General features: G+C 39.9%; 2 protein-coding genes across 2 annotated transcripts in view; both read right to left on the bottom strand.

Annotated features, from left to right (window-relative positions):
• The window catches only part of LOC146002635 (uncharacterized), a 32,113-nt gene extending 28,518 nt beyond the window's left edge, over window positions 1-3,595 (bottom strand). Inside the window, exons 1-2 of the mRNA XM_083140597.1 lie at window positions 3,518-3,595; window positions 324-1,067 (exon numbers count right to left, since the gene is read on the bottom strand). Coding sequence (XP_082996723.1) covers window positions 324-1,037 — 714 coding nt within the window. The 5' untranslated portion in view covers window positions 1,038-1,067; window positions 3,518-3,595. The remainder of the gene's footprint in view (window positions 1-323; window positions 1,068-3,517) is intronic.
• Window positions 3,596-4,583: 988 nt separating this feature from the next.
• On the bottom strand, window positions 4,584-16,132 carry LOC146002634 (uncharacterized). The gene is made up of 3 exons (XM_083140596.1): window positions 15,992-16,132; window positions 8,136-8,607; window positions 4,584-7,562 (listed from the first exon to the last, which is right to left on the bottom strand). Exons 1-3 carry the CDS (start codon window positions 16,130-16,132, stop codon window positions 4,867-4,869), a joined length of 3,309 nt encoding a protein of 1,102 aa, XP_082996722.1. The 3' UTR covers window positions 4,584-4,866.
• Window positions 16,133-17,999: the final 1,867 nt, after the last annotated feature.

Below are 17,999 nucleotides of genomic sequence, written 5' to 3'. Positions count from 1 at the left end.
TTTTGGAAAAGAAATCACCGAGAATTTAATAATTCATATATGCTCCCCGGAATTCGATCTTGTCGGCGATTACAGAACTGCCTTATTTTATATTGCAAAAAGGAAATTATGATAAACAATAATAAAAGTACTAAGCATATATAAACAATTAACGATAGCGTTTGCATTATATCATTATTTGAAACTTTGTCACGCCGGAAGATTTTCGTGGTTACATCCAACGACAGAGTCGGTTCTCTATTCTTCACACTTTCTGAACTGCAGGTGTGAAATTCACTCGAAGAGATGCCAGCAAAGTTCTCAGGCGAAGCACATTATGGAACTTGCGAACTATCGAAAGCAGAATTAAAGTACCATACTTTCAGCTCGAACAGTTCACAATCACATACCCATGGATTGGAAGACAGATCCAATTCCAGAAGGTCCTTCATACTATCCAGAACTCCAATCTCCAATGCCACAAGTTGATTTCCTTTCAAATTCAAATCTCGTAGATTCAAGTCAGCAAACACACCTTGGTGGATGTTCTCGAGTCTGCAGTAACTTAAGTCACGCTTTGTCAAAGATTTAGTACCTTGCGAAAATGGTACTCCATCTTTGAGTTGCAATTCAGGGTTCCTCTTGAGGGACAGTATGGTAAGTCTGCTGTTGGCAACAAAGGTTTGAGGATCTAAACGTTTCAAATCATTATTCGACAAATCAACTTCGACAAAATTTTCCAAACCGTTGAAGGCCCCAGGCTGCACTTCTACCATCATGTTGTCAGAGAGATACAAGTGAACAATGTGTACAAGATTAGCATAAAGAAAACAATCTTTATAGAGGATCTGTACATTGTTCAACTCGAGGTGGAGTACTTGAATATCGTTACTTAATTTAGTGGGAATCTTAAGAAAATTTGAATCTTGGCAGTTGGCTATTAGTTTTCCATGTTCTTTAAAACATTCACATCTTCCTTCACAGTCTCCTTGCCCATTTGAAATGCATATGCAACCCATGCCAAGAGTTAAAAAGTACAACAACTGGAAAGCACTCATAATTTCTTTTTTCAACGCCTTTCAATACTCCTGAAATTAAGAGAAATGTAATTAGTTTTTTTTAAATTAATCTCACGTATTACGCTACATCATAAAGTAAGACATTTTCAAGTGGATCATTATGGTAGTGAAAATACACTCCCAGGTACTTCCTTACATTTTCTTAGTATCAATTGTTTATCTTCTGTTACCTTTAGCCAATTCTGCAATCAAGACGAATGATGAATAGAAGAAATTGATTAAGGTACACCCTTACACCCAGACCTGATACCTTTGATGAGTCGACCACGAATCTTCCTCGGCCACCGAGAAGCCATATTGTATCAATATATGAAGCAGTGGTGTTTCCCTTTCCTGGTCTTCTAGATATCTTTAAATTGTGGAGTAAGGTTGCGCATAACGTAGATGATTGGTTGATTTGGTGTTTTGATAGGTAGATAGATTTGTTGTTTAAGCCCACTTTATGCACAGTAAGGCTAATCGGGACTGGACCTACAGTTTAAAGTGGTATCCGAACCGCTTGTGCCCCACCGGGTATCGAACCCGGGACCCCTTGATTACAAGGCTTCCACTGCGTCACCGGCGAGGCCCGCATAATAATAGAAAGCGAGTGGACGGAGCAAAACAGTGAGGGATGCAGTAAATGGATGGAAGCAGTAGCAGATTTTCCCCTCCATGCACTCACTTTCCCTCTCACAAGTTCACCGTCGAGCCCTCTCGAGGCATCACTTGCGCAGAAACTTGTTTTCGTTCGCTTGCTCCACAGATTCCCGGGACAGAATATAAATTAGTTTCTATTGAAAAGCTCCGAAAGTATTTTGGAAGTGGGGGCTCTAATGCTTACACTATAAAGTATTTCATAATTATCAGTTTCAACCTTCGTCTTATTTGAAATCGTGGTCATTTTAAGGCAGGTCCCCCCCCAAATTCATTACTGCTTTCATTTCAGAATTTTGATTTTCTCAAAATTTCGGTAGGAACTGTAGTCTCATAAGCCCCTACTTTGCGTACGCCACTGATGGGACAGCCTACGCTTCACCCAACTAAAAGCCAATTGCCAGGGCTTAGCCCTCAAAGGGCTCTTGCGCCACGGAATACTTTAGTTTAATTACTTTCTGCTACGCAAGTAACATAATTTTTAATTGACACAGACACAGATACTTTGTACGGTGGGATCCATGAGTATTACCGTGCATGACTATTTTCATTAATTTCTCTTACATCCGATGTGTATTTAAGCGATGGATTTTTATGTCTGCTGGTGCTGAAGTTGTCAACAGCTGTTTTGAGTTTTCTTTTAATTCTTGAAGCTCTTATTGGGTCAAATAAAGTGCACGAACATGGTAACGGACACGGCAATACTCATGGATCCCACTGTACAAGAGCACAAGCATACCATGAATTCGCTTACATATATAAGCACTGAAATTCATACATCAGAAAAATATTTAAAACAGTCTTATTATTATGAAGAATGCGTTAGCTTGTATGTTTTGCTGTTGTTAGACTTTTATTCTTGCATGTAAGTTTTTGTTTGTAATATTTATTTATTTCCAATTCATTTTAATTTTTATATATTTTTCTTTTTTTCATTATTCATGTTTACCCTTTCCGTAGACACCCAAATGACAACCTTGCTTCCACGTAGCACACCCTCGTCATCATTGTGCAGACTATCGAAGCTCTGGCGTCTGGAATCACAGGCATGATCTATGTAGCGGTTAGTTTTGTATTGTCAATAGTGTTCGTGACTGTCTCTTCATCAAGTTCATCTTACCACCATTATTGCGATTAGCCGAAAGGGTAGAAAAGAGACGCAAATGAAAACCAATTACATCAATCATAACGTACCCAACCAGAAATCGTTATCACTCCCTTCCAAAGGTAAAATTTAAATTCACACACAATTAAAAATTTTGATTTCGAATACGATACAATTACCGCATGTATTGTGTGTCTGTGAGTGCATATACACTCCTCACAAAATTTTGGAATATTGTTATATTAGGCAATACCTGATAGGCAAGATATTGGAATTCAACAACACATTGTATCTGTCTGCTGCATGTTCTCGTGTTTTCTTTGACATATGCCATCTTGTCTATCATCTATCGTCTAATCGTCGTCGCCTTGTAATCAAGGGGTCAAGGGTTCGATTCCCAGTGGAAACACATAGAGGTTCGGATCTTACTTAAGACTTCAGGTTTAGTTCCGATTAGTCTTACTGGGTATAAAGTGGACTTAAAAATCACCAAAGCAAAATCAATCAGTCAAAATCTATGGCCTAATGTAACAATATTCCAAACTTTTTGTAAGGAGTGTATATGTACACATATATATGTATAACACAATTTACACAATATTCACAACACATTTATCTTACACACATACTAATTGAAAAATGTGAAAGTAATGTAATATTCACAAAGGACGCAAATTACAAAAAAGTGATACACATATTCTGTGTTTTTATCCTTTACCTGTTCCCATAAGCCAGATTATATTACGTAGAAGCTATGTGAACGAATGCATTTCTAACTACACTAGCTTGTCAGCCGTTTTGATGAGGAAATAATGTCGTTTGTCTTCTAATATCTAATCTCTGCAGCTTATCTTCACGAACTCTAGTTATCTGGTTTTCAATAAATGAACTGTTAATACTGTACGATTACGATTAACAGAGCTACAACGATCCACACTAAATGGCGTCTGGCCGTCATGTGGGAGGCCAGAGTGTAATTTCTGATTTCGTGGAGGCAGACTTGACTCCATTCTCTTTCCTCAGGAAGAGATATCAAATTTTACGGGAGAAATGTCATAGACATGAAATTATAATACTAATAAAAACAATACTAATGTTTCTAAATTACCCCTTGCCTCTAATACATAATTAAATTAAATTGAGCATAAATTTCGAAAAGACTGCACAAGCACCTCACCACCATTCCAGAATCAGCTGAAAGAAATATATGTTAAAGAAGGACCACATGATGGATGTCCAAAAATAAAATATTTTTCTTCTCTGTTCATTTATTAGAGTGTTACAAGCTCAGAATGAAAGGCACTATTTCGTAAAAATAATTTACGCAAGGAAAATAATGCAATATCTATATCACTATAAATCAAAAACCATATTCATACTATCACAGGTCTAATTTATAGAACTTCTTACCTCTTTAAAGGAAAATAGCTGGAGTTCCTCCGATTATCTTTATGGAAATAAATAATCATGATTGCTTGCATTTACAAAATGTACATCTTATTATATAAGATATTTTCACAATTAGAGAGTCACACTTTTTCTTTCTGACGTGACAAATGTCACATTTCAACATGAATCTACTAAAACAATTAATCATTACAAGAAACGACGAACAATTACCAACATTCAGTTATTGCAAATAGCATAAATCTAATTTCCTTATCAGCCACAAATGACAACATTCCAAACACAGCTAACATAAAGATTATATATTTGTAACACGCAGTTTCGAACCTAACTATCATTACTATAAATGTGTCATTTACTTACATTGTGGCAGAATATAAAGTGCATTAGCGTAATTTCATTTATTTCAGTGTAAATGGTAATGATTTTAAACTATAGTATTGAAATGAGTAAATTTTGATAACAAACATGAAAGTTTGCGTAAGACTTCTGTTTCAGTGTGGCCTGAACTAAATAACATGCCATAAGAGAAATAAATTATTGTACTAGTTTTACAAAGTGCGCTTTTAGATTATTAGTAAATAATTTCGCTGTTTGTACTCTAAGCAAAGTTTACTGGACTTGTTTTATCTTGTTATTAGAATCCTATACCAATAGGTACTACAGTACAATCTGCTGTTGCTGACATTGATGCAATATTCTAATGCATTTTCTGTGACCTTTCTCGGTGGCATATGCCAGGGGAGATTTTAATTTTGAATCAAGCATTGTGGGCGAAGCTCCTCTCTGTACCAATAGTTTAATGCATTTGTCACAACCTTTAATAGCAGCAATGTGTAGAGGTGTCACTCCTTCAACTGTTTGGCTATCTACCTGAGCACCTTTGGACAAGAGTCTTTCAAGGAAGTCGTGTTTGCAACTTTGAACTGCAAAGTGAAGGAGTGTTTTCCCCGTCTCATTGGTACAATTAACACAGTTGCCAAGTTTGACGAGTGACTCCAAATTACTTAGAAGGCCTCTTCCCACAGCAATACGAGTGGGACACTTGAGAGCACACATGTTTGTGGGATTTAGATCAACTCCATTCCGAATTAATGAAGCTATCACTTCTTGGTTATCTCTCTTCATAGCAGCAAAATGTATTGCTTGAAATCCCGTCTGGTCGAACGCATTAACATTTGCTTCAAACTTTAGCAATTCTTCAACGCATCTTAAGTCACCCTTCTCTGCAGCTAAATGTAAAGGGGTTCTGCCATTACTGTCCGCACAATTAACATTTGCACCTCTTTCTAGCAACAATGCAACACAATCCAATAGTCTATTTAAAACAGCAAAGTGCAAAGCAGTTCTGTTATATTTGTCTACGAGATTGACTTCACATTTACCTTCAGGTAGCTGTAATATACATTTACCTCTGTTGGTGATTAATTCATTTACAAAACTACTGTTCCGCCTCGCATCTTTATTTGCAGTTTCTATCGAGTTACTACTTCCTGAACTATCTTCAGTGCATTGCATATCATATGAATTTCTCTTTACTTGAACAATGTTGTGTAATACGGATTCATGATCTTTTGTGACAATGTTTACTTCAGCCCCAGAAGATATTAATATTTTAACACAATTTTCATGTCCATACCCACCAGCTAAATGTAAGGGTGTTTGCTTATCATTGGACGTGCTATTGACGTGTGCGCCATGATGGATTAATTGTTCTAAACACTTCTCCTTTCCTTCAGCTGCAGCGTAATGTAGTGCCGAGTAACCGTACATATCTACAGCATTAACATCAGCTGCAAAGTCTAACAGTTTTTTCATGGACCCCTCGTGACCACCCTTTGCAGCTAACATTAACGATGTCTGAAGCATACTCTCCCTGGCATCAAACTCAGCTCCTCTCTCTAGGAGTAAACTCACGCATTTCTCTTGTCCATTTTCACTTGCAAAGTGTAAAGGTGTTTGATTTTTCACGTCTCTATGATTAACATTTGCCCCATTTCTGATCAAGAGTGCGATGCATTCAAACATTCCACGTTCAGCAGCAAGAAATAATGGGGTTCTGTCGTGCTTGTCTTCTTGGTTCACATTAGCCCCACAAGACAACAAGAGGCTAATAGACTCCAGATTTCCTAGGTATGATGCCTTGTGAAGAACGGACCAAGTTTGATTGTTTCTGATACTCACATCAGCTTCGTATTGAATGAGAAGTTCTGCACATTTCACATGACCATTTACAATAGCTGAGAACAAAGGTGTAAACCCATTTTTCGCAGTCGTGTTTACTGATGCTCCATTCTCCACAAGTAAGGAAACACAATCCACGTGGCCACTATTTGATGCCCAATGTAGAGGATTCCATTTGTTGACGTTTAAGAAATTTACATTAGCTCCACGTTCGATCAACATCTCTGCGCAGGCTCTATGTCCGCTCCGAACGGCAAGAAACAATGGGCTACATCTATATTGGCCTTGGACGTCAACGTATGCACCTCTTGACAAAAGGTATTTTGCTATCTCTGTAAATCCATTTTCTGCAGCAACATGTAAAACTGTGTTCTTCTCATTATTTTCACAATCCACTTCATCTTCACTAATACCCATGTCTTGCAGAATGTCCAGAAATCCAAACTGCACAGCGTAGTGTATACGTTTGTCCTTACGATCGTCGTCAGAGCTATATTTCAGCAGAACGTGCGTGCAGGGTCGCCAACGCTTCTGTGCTGCGTACTCCAATGGAGAAAGTTCACTTTCATCCATAACATCAGAAGGAGCGTTGTGATTCAAAAGTATCTCACATATATCAACATGACCAGCGATAGCAGAAAAGTGCAAAGGTGTTTTCCCATCTTTTGTTCTGCGCGTCAAATCACTTGCATGTTCTATTAATCTGGAGACACAATCAACGTTTCCTGAACTAGAAGCATAGTGAATTGCCGAACATCCATACTCATCAACGAAATTAACTTCGGCTCCAAATGTTATTAAATGTTGAATGCAATTCTCTGCGCCATGTTTTGAGGTGTAAAGTAGGGCATTGTTTAAAGGAATACCATATTGTGATAATAAGCGAATGCATTCTACGTCATCCCGTGATGCAGAAATATCCACAATTCTTTCAAGAACTGTTTTGCTTTTGCAACAGAGATCCATTTCACCAAAACAGTGTTCCAGTAGCGCATATATACACTCAACATGACGGTATTCAGCAGCAATATGCAATGGTTCTGAAAAACTGTTGATAAAATGATGAACACTTTGATTTCTCAATAGTTCCAGTAGGACACGAATATCACCACTTTGTGCAGCTAAATATACAGGGGACTCTTTTTGTCCATGGGATATGGTTTCAAGGGTATCTTCTTTAAGGGAAAGAGATAGACAATTTTTAAATCCACTTGAATTTGCTAAGCGTATTGGATTCTTCAAACTACTGTTTCTATCAAATATGTTTGCATCCGCGTTCAGTAAACAAATAGTTTCGCCAGTGTGACATTTTTCAGCTGTAGAGTGTAGTGAAATGTCACATACATCTTTTAATGTGAATGATTTTCCACTTTCAGCATAACATTTAATGGAACCAATCAAACCACTAACTCCTACTAGAGGCAACACTGTTTTGTCATTTCTATTATAAAGCATTAATGAAGCTCCGCTATCATGTAATAAAGTAGCAATCGGAACATTGTAACTTTCCAATGAGGCATGAATTGACGAATTACCAGCTTTATCCCATACGCTAACACTGATTCCGCATTCTATCAGCAATTGAACAAGTTTGGTATCACCATACGAAATTGCCTTGTGCAAAACGTATGTACCCTTAAAACTGGAACTTTCGAATAACATTCCACAGTCAAGAAACAACAGCATACTAATATATGCTCTACTATCTACGAGCCAGTCGATAACCTGACTATAATCAATCCTACATCCTCTTTCCACAAGCACTGCAGAACACTGTTTGTAGTCATTCATTACACAAATCTTGAGTGGCGTGTCACCCTTCTTGTTTATTTCGTCAAGAAATACACCGCTTCCCGAAGTCAGCACTTTAACACAGTTTTCCTGTCCTCGGAGACAAGCCAAGTGAAGAGGTGTGTCGCCGTTGCAATCAGTGTCATTTACAACAGCTCCGTTGATGAGAAGCTCTTTAACACATTCTGCATGTCCAGACATGGCGGCCAGGTGTAAAGGTGAAATACCATCTGTTGAATGCACATTGACAATTCCTCCAGCTTGCAGTAAGGCTCTAATACAATCTGCATTGCCTTTCTCAGCCGCCACGTGCAATGGTGTGTAACCGTCGACATCGTGTATGTTAATTTCACACTCAGCTTCTATCAACACATTCAAACAATCAGGTTCTCCTCTTGCAACTGCAAGATGCAGAGGTGTTTTTTCCTTGTGATTTTTTTATTTTAGAATAGGTACAGCTGTATTGGCTATTGAAATTTCTCCTCTTCTAACTGGGAAGATGTATTCCTTAAATTTCGTAACCAAATTCCTGAAAAGAAAGTAAACTTTTACTTGAATTTTCATCAAGCCTATATTCAAGCAGACACATATAATTTGTGTCAGACTTAATCAATTGATTTGAACAGTTGTTCTCTGTTTACCAGCCAGGTTAGCTTCTAACGTTTCGAGCGCATACAATGCTCTCATCTTCAGGGAATGTAAAAATGGAGACCAGTGTAGGGTTATATATATGTGTATATGACTTTGAAGGGGTGGATTTTGGACATTGTTTACCTATTGGCTCTCTGTGGATCCTGGTGTTCTCATTGGCTGATGTCGTGTTTTACGGAGAAGTTGGTTTCAGGCGTGACTGAGCTGGAGTCCCACGTCCCTGTTGAGATTGGTGCTTTTTCGGGCCTCGAACTTGAAGAGACAGGATGTCTCAATCTTCGTTGCCTGGAAACGGGCGAAACGCCGCCTGGACAATTCGACACGGAATGAAGATCCATTTGACAATTGTTCGTCTACATGGTTTTACATTATGATGAGTTGCCTTTCTGCCCCGAAAATCACATTCGGCCGATTTCCGTAAATTCCTCTCAACCCGTACTTAACACTGCGGAACTGATTACGGTAACCTCCACGCCTTCTACATTCGTCTCTCAGTGTAATCTACTCACAATAATCTGCAAAAACGTGCCCGACTTTAACAAGGATTGGCTATACCTTCAAGATGAGGGCTTCAAGACGCACACATTTATAGCTGCAAGGAACTATCGTAAGATACTTATTCGCTAGGTTCCTCGGGACTACTCAGAGGAAAGCATATTTTACGCCCTAAGAGAACTCGACTTCCACGTGGATACTGTTCGACGTCTAAAAGAAAGACCGTCACCTTCCAACAAGGGAGATCCGTCGGAAACCAACAATCGGGATTCCAAAAAAACGTTTACCATTGGTTGTCGTCACATTACGACGTGCAGAATTATGCTTCTGCTAATACCTTTCCTGATTTTGCTTGAAATTTCTTTGTTCGGTACCAGACTCCGACCAGACCCTCCTCGGATATATTTGACCCCGTCTCCATCTCTAATTTCAAAATTAAGGTGCAAAAACTCCGACTCCAGCAGCTACTACAGTGCCACCAATGTCAACGTTTCGGACACGGAAAAAGATACTGTCAAATGGGCCCCAGATGCTTTAAATGCTATAGCCGATATTGGATCCCCGACTGTCCAAAGCGCTCACCGGAAATTCCAGTAAAGTATGTCAACTGTGCTCGGTTGCACACTGCTAATTACAAGGGTTGTCTCTTGTATTTACGTTTATTACAGGCTTCCAGTGGATCCGGTCTCAAGAAGTGAGCTAGGACCACCAACATCCAGGAGAGGAATAAAATGTTTACTCTCCCGGCCTCCGCTCCTCCTATTAAACCAGCATCGACTTCGCCGCCGAGTGCCGTTCAACCACGTAAGTCAGAAGCAAGTCCAACTTTGGCCCACCTTCTCCCAGCCAATCACAGGCCTGTTCATCGAGACCGCCAAGTCAGAGAGCTGACAACTTGGAAGTACTACGTCGGCTGTTAAAGTTACTGCTGAATTCAGCTTTGCTTCAGCCACTAGGTGTATTGGTGGAGGGACTACAGGCCCTCCAGCGCGCTAAGGATTCGGATGACAGGCTTCGACTTCTTCAGGAGCTGATGTCTGCCATCTTATTTCGTTATATGTTTTTTTGTTTGTGTTCGTCTTGGGTCGTCTTGAGAACAGCACATACGTTTCCTCCCTGCAACAGTTGCGGGAGTTATCCTGTCAAATCATGTAATGCCATCAGAGAATCATGTAATTACTATGTAATGAGTAGTGAGATTTCAGAGAAATATATGAATCTGATCAAAACTTTGTCATGACAACGAACGAAAACAAACATCCATTTTTACACTCCAGAAGATTTGAGCAATGTATGCTCTCGAAACGTTGGAAGCTAACGCAGAGTTAACCTGGCTGGTAACCCGCGCACATCTGTTCGAATCACGTCGCCAGGAAAGCTACAATTCATATTTCACCAATTGATTTTACAAAAAAGTAATATAATGGAAGTAACGTTAATAACTTACTGCAAGGTTTCATATATATATTTTCCTACTTTTTAACCTAATCAGTGTGATGTTATTGATTGGCTATTTTGTGCATGTATCTTAACTCTCATAGTTCTATTCAATCTTCATTGATGCACAGAATAGCCAATCAATATCACACTGATTAGGTTAAAAAGTAGAAATATCCTGACCAATATTGTAAAGAAGAACACGAGAACATGAGGTGTCAGAATGGATGATATTCAACGTAACGTCATCACGCAGTGCATTATGGCAAGAAACTGTCTTCTCACAGTGAGAAAATTTGCAATATTTTATACGTACATATTCCTCATATGATCATGATAATCACACCTTAAATCACTTCGGCAAAGACCATACGCACAACGTTTTCAATGTAGGATTTGTGCGTTTGCTGGAAATATGGAGGCTGCGTGATTTCGTGCAATGTATTGTGGGGGAAGTTGTTCGCTGAATATCATCCATTCAGACTTGCACATTTTAAATGACTATAAGTAAAGCAAATCAAATAATGCAATGAAAATATGGTACGCAATGTTAAGACAAACAAGTTTTATTGATAAAAGATCGTACAGTACAGCTGTACGTAAAATTAATAAAATCAGTAAAATTCAGAGCGTGCTTCATTTGTTGCACGGAGTATATCTAGTCTGTGTCCTCCTCCATAGTCGAGCGGGTTAAGGCGTTCACTCGTCTTGAGATCGTTCGCTACGGGACGGCGTAGGTTCGAATCCGGCTCTGGTCGGAATTTATTCGACCTACGTATAGGGCCGGTGGCAACCCACCATCGTGAGGAAACTGAGAAGCTCCGAGTGAGTGAGCGTAACCCGGTCGAGAAGACCTACAACAACGGCTGGGGGTTCGTCGAGCTGATCACCCGTCACCCCAACACTGGTCTGAGACCTCCACGCTATAACAGGTGATGGCGGAACAGTGTGGGAGGGAGACCAGCAGTCGGTAGGTAAGCCAAGGCCCACCAAGGTGCTGTAGAGCTATGGGGTTATGTTATATATAGTCTGTAAATCAGTTTCCTTTCATAAGGCCTCCAATATCTGATAGCATCTTTCTTGTCATACGAAACGTATACCAAAAATGTTATAAATGTGCACTGACTTAACTTTTTAAAAAGCGTGCATAAAGCGTTCCAAATGAGTACCTAAGCTCTAACGGTGTTATAAAAATGTACAATAAGTATACTTTTAATGGTTTCTAAAATGGCCATTCAGTACATCTCGTACGCTTTTGGTATGGTTTCAGTGCAGATTTTGTACACAAATTTTAGAAGAAAGTGAACCAAAAGCATTCAAAAAGTGTACTTTCTTTTAGTGTGAAGGAAAATGACAAGCTTTACGCAATACATTATGTTTTCTCATTTTGGTAAAATGTTCACTTTCTCTGTGAAACGCCTTGCACTAAACTATTTCAACATGAAAACGTATTCAATGACGCAATCATTTTCAGTTGATGACATTCACAATCGAAGCGGCAAGTGCATCGCTTACAAATATCTTAGTCCGGCGTCTATTGACGTTATTGAGTAGCAATCTTAGAACAAGCTAGCCATGCTGATTAATATTTGAATACGTTAAATTTCGACCTGTGGGATTAAAGAGCAACACACACATATCTTTGCCGTTGCGCAGATCCAAATTTTCGTTTCGTTTCCCTCTCTCTCAGCATCACTTGTTCTACCCTGCTCGCCACCCTTCGCAATTGTTGCCAATTGTCATTCCAACTGGACACACTCGCGCAAACATCATTGAAAAGAATTGAATTGCGCTCCAGGTCACGGTTCACAGCGTTCGACAGGGACGGTAATGTGAAAGTATAGCATGACGTAGTGGTTGCTTCTTTTATGCAGTGCACGTTTATTGGATAGCTAATAACTAGTGTTGCTAACTGTATTAATGAAGCATTAATTATATCACGGAAGAAGAAAGGCAAAGTCGCGGTGGGTTTTGTTTAATTGGAAGCAACATATTTTTATTTTAAGTATTTGACTGGTTTGACGTTGTGTGCGTGTATTGTGTGTGTGTATGTGAAAGTGTATGTGTTTGGTTAATGAACGTTAAATTCCATAATGCCTCCAGTACTATTGTTCATAATTCATCACTTTAGAATTGCTCAAACGAAATAACTTTGTGGATGCATGAGAATTTCAACTCTCGACTCCGGCACGTGTTCTTGTAGAAATTGTATGACGAAAGCTGTTATTTTTTCTGCTAATGCGATGCATATTGCTTTCTTTGTTAAAATTGGCATGCTTTGATGGGTGACAAGTTTATAACAAAGGAAACAGCCGCGCGGCTTATTGTCTCTTGGCAATATAATGAACTTCTTATTCTTGTTATTGTTGCGAAAGCTGGTATCGTTTGTAAATATACAAGTACAACAAAGGCAGCCGACTGTCGCTCATCACAGAGGGGCAATAATACTGCTTAAGGAGTATTTGTGGTCCAATTGTCGCGGTTTAACACATTTGCAAGTTATTAGTTCTCAAACGAGTGGTAGTGTCAGTCGTGTATCAATCACTCACATGTCGTTGCAGTTTCAGTAGCAGTGTGGACGGGCTTTTTGGGAGTGAACAGTTAAAATGTCACCAGGTCCATTAAGGCAATGGAATTTTTTTAAAAAACTTTATTTGAAATCACACGAATAATGAATCACTATGAAGACTTCTTCTTTGCATCGTTTTGGGTAATTTTACGAATGTGTTAGTCCAAATTTAGCGAAGTTTTAGTCCATATATATGTACAGTCACGGACACTACTGAATTGTAACGAATCCATTGAAAGTTAATGAGATTGTTACAACCCAGAACTGTCCGTGACTGTACATATCAATCCCAGCCTTTGTTACAATGCATGGCGTTCAATACTCAACGTTAGATAGAGCTGAGTTCTGTAACACCTGTGCCTCGGCGCACTGTAGCGATTTCACCATCGTTGTGCTTCTTCGATCGCGGCAGAAACTGGTTGGTTACACTATACGTCCGGGATTCTTTTTAAAGCGATGCTAACAATACCTAAATGCACACCACGCCCCTGATGAAATCAAAGATAGAACATCAAACTACTGTGTAATGCTCAAGTGCTTGTAATACCTGTTGCTTTGAAAAGCTCTCGAGCATGATATCCTATCGTTGCATGATAAGCTGTTATACTGAAGGACCCTGGCCTCCCCGATGGCGTAGTGGTTGCGTCGCCTTGTAACTAAGGGGCCCTGTGTTCGATACCCACTGGAGGGACTGTAGGTCCAGTCCCGATTAGCCATACTGAGCAAAGAGTGGACTTAGAACGCAACATCAATTAATAAAATAAATCCCCGCACGATACTTTTAATCGTGTGGGCCATAATTAGAATCTTGTCAAGACGTTTCTACACCAGATTATAAGTGAACGTAAGCTAAGCAAGGTTTTCTCCGGCAACTAGTAGTGTCCCATCTTTCCGATGAGAACATTCCGAGTGCAGTCAACTGCTTTAGCCGAATAATAATAATAATAATACATCTGACTACGACGCGAGAGATCCGGGATCGACTCCCGGGGAGGGTGATCTAAGGTCGGAATTTTTCCGGCCGCGTCTCCACATAAAGCGCCTCTGAGGCTCATCCAGCCTCAAAGAAATGGGAACCTGGAGAGGGGGGCGTAAAGGCGGCCAGAGCGTGGTGCTGATCACACCATCTCCAATCTGGCAGAGAATGAGTGTGGCTTTACCCCCACATCCCATAATTTTGCTTCAATGGCACGGTTGATACGTTCTAATATTTATGTACGCATTGTATTATTATACTATTAATATTAACTTAATAATACTCAGCGGTGAACGATGAGACTCGGTGAAGTACACAGACTGCTTTCAGGTACAGGGATAGTGTTAGGCAAAGACAATATTCACAGCACAGAGAAATAAAACCACATTACTGCAGTATGTATAAACTGAAAGGTTTTATTCTTTATTTATTGGAATTATAATGCAAATATACTTGAGACAAAGGCGAGGATTTCGCTTTGTCGATGAATTGACTCAACTAAAACGCATAAACTCAATGCGTGGCTATCGGCAAGCCTATGATTACATAGACCTAGCTTCCGCCCCGAACTACCTCACCAAGAGATATGCAATGATAACTGAGCCAATATTTGCTCTTTAGCCTTTTATTTCCAAATTAATCCTTAGGCTAACTTTATTATTTAACGTAGAATTGTTGCAGTATTGTGCATAGCATCAATGCATGGCTATCGGCGTACCTATGATCGCATAGGCCTAGCTTGCGCCCCGAACTACCATACCAGGATGTATGCACAACACGGAGGAGTTGTTTTTAAGTTTAAAAGCTTCGTCGATCCGTGGCGAAACAGTGTGATATTTCTTACGCGATATCCTCTCTTTTATACTATTTCGAGAACACAGATTCAAGTACAAATGAATCACTCACTATTTACAAAAAGATTCTACCAACAAAACAAAACTGACATCTATGCATGTTTAGAAATACAAATTCGTATAGTGCACTCTCTCAAACAAAGATACATTAAATTACCCATAATGTAGCATAAAATATAATAAACAATAAACAAAAGATATACATTACAAACAAGGTGCATTATTACATATAATAACAAAGAAATTACGCTTTCCTTCACAAAAATAAATACATTAGTGACATATTTTCTACTGGTGACGTCATATAAAAATGTGGATCATATCACGGTGCGTTATGCACGGGTAACTTCACCTTTAACCTTATATTATATGTACAGGGTGCTCGGAAATTCCCCTTAACAAAGTCCTAGGGTCAGTAGAGGGGACTGAGTGGAGGAGTAGTAACTCATGTCCGGACACGTACCGTTTCCGTGCTACAACCATGACGATGTGTCGGATTTGCTTGTGTTGGCATTCAACTAGGTAGGCAGTACATGACGTCAGAATATCACCTGATGACCTAAAGTGTAATCAATTCTTACAACCATGTTAAGTGAGGTGTTACGTAAGGTACAGAAGTGAATGACATATGACTCAGTACATAGTACAAACAATTGTCTTTGGCAACAATGCCAAGGGAACATAAAAGAAACGTACTACGTATTCATTGATCACAATAACGCTTGTGTCGACAGTGAAACGCAACAATTCGTTTCTGTCTTCTGCACTGGATGTGTCGCATACGGCACTACTCAACTACAACAGTGGCTCGATGTGACGACCACCAACGTCGTTGCACATATGGTACCGACGAATCATGTTCCGGTACATTCGCTCCATCACACCTCTTGTCCCGTCAATCTCTTGTGCAGCGACCATAACTCGTGCCGGCAGTTCGTCCTCTGTCTCTACAGGAGTCTTGTGCACCATACTCTTCATACGACCCCACAAGAAATAGTCCAATGGCGTTAAATACGTCTATCGTGAGGGCTACGCGGTTGGAACACCTCTTCCTATCCGTCTTTGCCCGAATCTTCTTGTAAGATGTCTCCGAACGTCACGTGTAAAGTGAGGCGGTGCGTCATCGTTCTGAAACCACAGATCCTGATGGACGTTCAATGGCACAGCATCCAAGAACAGGGCCAATACTTCCTGTAGGAATATCAAGTACGCGGCACCCGTTAGCCTGGCTGGAAGACGGTACCGCCCGATCACATGACCGTCCAGAATACCTGCCCACACATTGATAGCAAATCTGTGCTGGAATCCCCGGACATGCGTCGCATGAGGGTTTTCGTCTGCACAGACATGGCTGTTTCGAGAATTGAGAACACACTCCTTAGTGAATTTTCATTCATCTGTGAACAGAACTCGACGTGGAAACTGGGGCTCCTCGATGCAGCGGTGCAGAAACCACGTGCAGAAGTTAACACGTGGTACAAAATCGGCTGGTGTCAAAGCCTGTACCCTTTGGTGGTGGTAAGGATGTAGTTGTTGCTCATGCAGAACCTCCCACAAGATGCTGCGAGAAACACCCATTTCACGCGCAATTGTTTGCATCGTTGTTGACGGGTCCTGTGCAGTACAGCCTCTTCCAATTCGGGCGTGCGGCGTCTCTTTGGAGCACCACAGTCCTTCCTGTCGGCGGTGAAGGCACCTCGTTCTCGGAGCCGTTGCGTAATGCTGGCAAAAAGAGTATGGGTTGGAGTCGTACGTTGTGGATAACACTCTTGATACAGCCGACGAGTTGCTCTTCCATTCCCTTCTGTTGCCCCATACACAAGGATTATGTCCGTGTATTCTGCAAACGTGTACTCAACCATGTTCATCGGAGACGCAGAGGCACGTGAATGGGGCTCCAGGCAGGGTAGACGTCACGTGCCATCAGGTGATCTTCTGACGTCATATACTGCCTACCCGGTTGCATACCAACACAGGCACATCCGACACATTGTCATGGTTGTAGCACGGAAACGGAACGTTTAAGGACATGGGTTCCTATTTCACATATTGTCTACTCAGTCCCCTCTACTAGCCCTATGAGTTTGTAAGGGGAATTTCCGCGCACCCTATATAGACACAAACACACACATATTGTTACACACTTTGTTAATATAAATTCGAACATTCATTAACATTGCATGTATATATATTGGTACATTCCATGTGAAAGTGCCCCTGAACCTCAATTTTTAAAATTAAATGCAATGCTGTGGCATTTATTTATTTATTTATTTAATTGAAACACAACAGGCGCATGCCCAATTACAGTGTTCAATATGGGAAGACACCATTACATAAACAAGAACATAACTAAGAAAATTAACAAGAAATATGAATGACGCAATATACATTTTACATTTAAAAACAATTGTGAGAAGAAATGAATTATTAGATTATAGAAGCAAAGGGAACACAGAGACAATACAATAATAAATGAAGCTAAACTGTTGGATATAACCATACAAGCTGAATGAAAACCAAAATTCAATGAACAAAACAAAACAAAACATACAGAAATTCAGCGATTAGATCTTATGTTACAATTACATTTAAATAGGTCTACGCTTGGATTATTCTTAGAAACTGAATTAAATAACTTGCACATTCTCCTCATGGGTTCAGCTTCGGTCATTTTGGTTCTTCCAAGGGGGATTTGAAAGAGATCAGTTCTGGGCCTTAACATACAGTTTGGCACATAAAAATTTAAATTCGACAACAGATTAAAAGAATCTATTTTACCATTGATAAGCTTGGAGAGAAAAGTTATTTGACTTGTTTGCCTCCTTTCGTCGAG

The sequence above is a fragment of the Lepisma saccharinum genome, chromosome 18 (assembly GCF_977018435.1).
Source record: "Lepisma saccharinum chromosome 18, izLepSacc3.1, whole genome shotgun sequence".
NCBI lineage: Eukaryota > Metazoa > Arthropoda > Insecta > Zygentoma > Lepismatidae > Lepisma > Lepisma saccharinum.
Note: the sequence above shows the minus strand (reverse complement) of the source record. Positions and strands in the feature narration are given on the sequence as shown.